This window comes from Zingiber officinale, chromosome 1B, assembly GCF_018446385.1.
Source record: "Zingiber officinale cultivar Zhangliang chromosome 1B, Zo_v1.1, whole genome shotgun sequence".
Taxonomy (NCBI): Eukaryota; Viridiplantae; Streptophyta; class Magnoliopsida; order Zingiberales; family Zingiberaceae; genus Zingiber; species Zingiber officinale.
Window position 1 is genome coordinate 87708920 of NC_055986.1, and position 4496 is coordinate 87713415.

A 4496-nucleotide genomic window follows, 5' to 3' on the forward strand; every position below is an offset into this window, starting at 1 on the left:
TAAAATATTTTCGTAGAACTAAATCGATCGTCCTAGATTTCATGTTACCTAACCTAATTAACTATTTTACCCCATAAAATTATGGTACAATAGAAAGATATCTAGTTATTATTCATAATTCGATTCCTAATTAGAAATTTTTCTTCTAAATAAGATTCATAATTAAAAAATGTTAGCGTTTGTAGTGAATACTTCCTAATTTAACCTATCTATCAATGAAAAACTTTTATAAAATCAGAATGTATTGCCTCATATTCAACTTACTTGATTAATTAATCATAAAATAGTTAAGTATTTAGGAAATGTTTTTATTTTTCGTTTTCAAATTTACCATTTTAAAATACACATTTTGAAAATTTTAAAATTATCAAAAATTCTTATCGGTTCTTAATTATTAGCATCATTAATTCACTTAATAAAATAAACAACGGGGCGGTGGAAATTATGCATGCGCATTATTGAACATCACTTTCTGATTAGGTGGCGATATTTAATAATTAGGGGTGAATTGTTAAGAATTTGAAAAATATAAAGAGTAGGTTATGATTTTGATACTTTTAGTGGGCGTTTTGAAAGAGGGAATAAACTATACGAGGTTAAATTAAATTATCTAAATGTTAAGTGGGCAAATTGAGTATTTCGCTTTATTTCATTTCTACGCTATAAATAGGCCTCCCTGTGGACTCGAATTCGCCCAATTCCGATTTCCGAGCTTTGCTCGCTCATGCACCCGCCGCAATCCCTCGCAGTTGCAGGGTCGCAGCAGCAACGATGGCGATCGAGTCGGCGAAGTGCGCTTGCTGCGGCCTGCGCGAGGACTGCACCGAGGAGTACATCGGCAGCGTGAAGGCCGACTTCGACGGCAAGTGGCTCTGCGGGCTGTGCGCCGAAGCCGTGCGCGACGAGCTCAGCCAGAGGCAGCGGAGAAGCGCCGCCGGAGTCCTCGAGGAGGCCATCACCGCCCACATGGCCTTCTGCAGCAAGTCATCCAGCTCCAATCCGGCCAACAAGGTCGCCGACGGCATGCGGCAGATGCTGAGGCGGAGATCCGGCGATCTGTCCAAGCCCGCGTCGCCCGTCAAGTTCGGATTCAGAATGGCAAGGATCGGCGACTAGGTTTTCCGTTCATTCTCAATATCCCTTTCCTTCTCTCGCCCGCTTCGACGTTTCTAGTTTCTGTGTACATATTTGCTCAATGAAATTGCTCTTTTCGAGGATGGCATTCGAAACTTCCTACGTTGTCGAAGATTTTGATTCTATTCATGTTGAAATCAACAGGGCCGATGATTAATAATTGCTAGAACTCGAAATTTACTCCATCAGTGAACAAATTTCGATTCATTTTCAATCCCTTTTCTTCTCGACTGATTTCGATTGCATCTCTGTTGACTGTTGAAATTAACAGGATCAATAATCGTCTAGGGTTAGAACTTCAGATTTCTTTATCGGCGACTGATTTTGATTGTATTTGAGGAGATTATTACTTTTAGGAATTTCAAAGAACTCTTGGCAATAATTACAGCTTTCATTCTCAGAGATTTCAATTTTCTCCTGTTTAGACTTTCCTTGGCACTTACAATTTTTTCATCCCCAATGCCTCAGCAGCTCTGCCCCTTTCCACTTGATCATGTGATGTTCCCTTGAGCAGAACAGACACAAACCTAGCTTACCTTACACTCAATTGAGTGACCTTCCACTCAATCTGGCGAAGAAAAAAACAGAAGGATTTCAAAGAGAAGAATTTTTGTTCACCTCACAACCAAACAACGGAAACAATTAATCTGTCTTATGAAATTCCTTTAAAAAAATTCAACACACATAAATTATTTCCACAACAGAAAATGACCACCCTAAAAGTAATCTAGTTCATTTGGATTTGGATTCATTCCTGAGGATTAAATGTCCTCCCACATAAGAGGTTGTTGGATACATGATTTATCTCATTTCATCTTGCTATGGTGCCGGCGATGAGAGACGTTCTAGGTGAGTAAAATCATCTTTTGTTTTATTAGATTTAATGATTAGTGGAGTAAATACTTATGCACGTATCAACTGTACTAATCTGTGAGGGTGGATTTAGGGATTTGGACACTAACAAAAAAATGTAAAATCGTCACATCAGCGGCCCCCTAGAGCCGGTCCCATGGATATGGAGGGAGGTAAATACAGGTACACAGGTGGAAAGTACATGGTGGAGACGTTAACTCCAGGCAGTGACACCCCGAGGATCGACCCCTGGACCTTTCAACCACAAAACCATGCACTCCCCATCTATGCTACGCCCTGGGGACTAGGGATTTGGACACTAACGTTTGTATTTGAAATGGCTCCCGAATCCTTTATGAAAATGTGGGTTAGGTTGGCCTAAACAAAAGGATCGAATATCTTTGTTATTGCAACTAATCACTTGCATTTTGTGGTGCTGCAGTGGTGTAACATGATTGTATTTGACATTTGTTTTCTATTTATCAAAAGTAAGATGCTAACATGATTGTATTTGACTTTTGTTTTCTTCTATTTATCAAAAGTAAGATGCTAACACAACACCATCTATTAACTTTAATCATCACTACTTTAAATCTTTAATCATCAAAAGCAATGCTAGACCTAGGATATAATCGTTATAATTGACACAGCGATGAAGAGGTTTATGACCTGACCATGATTCAGAATCGATGACTCATTGGTTTGGAATCGTCGGTTAAACGGTTCCATGAATATCGATGCTTAACTTTAACTATCCAAGATAGTTACATTTCATGCCTCAAAACTACCGGTTACCATTAGGTTCATGTTTCATGACAATTCAAAATTATTAGTATTTTATTTTAAAAATACTTAAAAATTATATATGTAAAAAATATAAAATATAAAAAATGACTGCATTTATCTAAGTTGTTTATGTATCCTCTTAGGATAAGGGGAATCAAAGTGTATGTGCTTACCTTTTTATCTTTATTACCTTAGGAAGTGATGTTATTACTCACTTTTATTTCTTATAGTGTCAGTTCTTTCAATATTAAAGTCTTCTATCTCGTCATCATCTAAAAGTTACATTCATTGTATTCTTTTTATAATTTTTGTCTAATCATAAAGTAACGTTTCTACTTCCAAAGAGTTATGAGACAAACTATAGCGCTGTTCATATAATATATTATTTTTAGAATTAAGCATATATCTTACAACAACGATTGACACTGAATTTCTTTTACTATTATGGAAGGATGAAAAAACTTTGAGTTTTCTGCTACTACCACTGTAGTTTATCAAAATCCAACTTACTTTTTGTTTCACTAAAATCAAAAGTTGTAAAATAATTTTGAAGTTTCTATTTAGAATTTGAGTATTTTCATGAATATTTAGTCTGTTCTCTTAATAAAAGTTCTACTTTTATAAATTTTAAATTACTATTATAACTAATATTTTATGTTTTGAATATATTAGTTTCTAATCCCTATTTTAAACTATAATCTTTGTAAATGTTACATAAATTATTTTTAGTAATTTATATAATATTAACATATCAAGAAAAAAAATCTTTAAATGAAATTAAATCATAATACATAATTAACATTTCATATAAAATATCTAATTTAACACTAGAATCTAAAGTAAATACAACTAAATAAATACCAGGACTATACTAAAAATATTTTTTCCATTTTACTTTCATTGCTAATATATAAGTAGATAAAAATTCATTCATAATATATTTATTTAAAATTAAAATTATACTACAAAAATTTATTATAACTAAATGAAAAGTAGAATAATAAACACTAAAAAAATTATTTGGTTGCATTATTAAATACTTTTAAAATTTTAATACTATTATATGTGTTCCCTTGGTATGAAAATAAATATACATTAATATTATTAGTATTTTATGAAAAAAAAATATAATAATTCTATAGATACCCCAAGGTAGTTTTGATGTGGTCAACCGAGTTAAGTTAGGTCATGTGTATATTTGATGTGTTTATGTCTAAGTATGTAGGAACTTAGAAGCATAGAAAATTGAGCAAAAGACACGACTAGCGAGAAGGATGATACGGGAGAGAGTCGACAGGCTTGATACGTCCGAGGCACGAGGTGCTGTGGAAGATTATGCCAGTGGACAAGAAGGAAGCGCGCGACATTTCCGAGGGATGAGTGTTGGTACAACCTTAGGTCAAGGTTGACCTGGTTGACCAGACTCGAGTTGACTTGACTCGAGTTGTGTTTTGATGTTTGACGAGTTATGTTTGACAATGTTTGACGTAAACAGAAAAGTTGTATCTTGATGTTTTACAAGGATACAAGCTTGGGAGATTGTGGGTGCAACCCGTGGTCAAGGTTGACCTGGTTGACCCGAGGTGAGTTGACCTGACTCGGAAAAGTCCAAGCAGGGAGCTTGGCACGGGAAAAGTCCAAGCAGGGAGCTTGGCATGGGAAAAGTCCAAGCAAGGAGTTTGGCATAGGGGAAAAGTCCAAGTATGGAGACTTGGCACGGAGAA

At 35.2% G+C, this 4496-nt stretch overlaps 1 protein-coding gene across 1 annotated transcript; it reads left to right on the forward strand.

Annotated features, from left to right (window-relative positions):
* Positions 1-698: 698 nt before the first annotated feature.
* On the forward strand, positions 699-1702 carry LOC121969316. Its single transcript, XM_042519344.1, has one exon. It carries the CDS (start codon positions 772-774, stop codon positions 1114-1116), a length of 345 nt encoding a protein of 114 aa, XP_042375278.1. The 5' UTR covers positions 699-771; the 3' UTR covers positions 1117-1702.
* Positions 1703-4496: the final 2794 nt, after the last annotated feature.

Excerpts from the sequence above, each read along its gene's own strand:
- LOC121969316 (XM_042519344.1), top strand. The coding sequence starts at position 772 with ATGGCGATCGAGTCGGCGAAGTGCGCTTGCTGCGGCCTGCGCGAGGAC.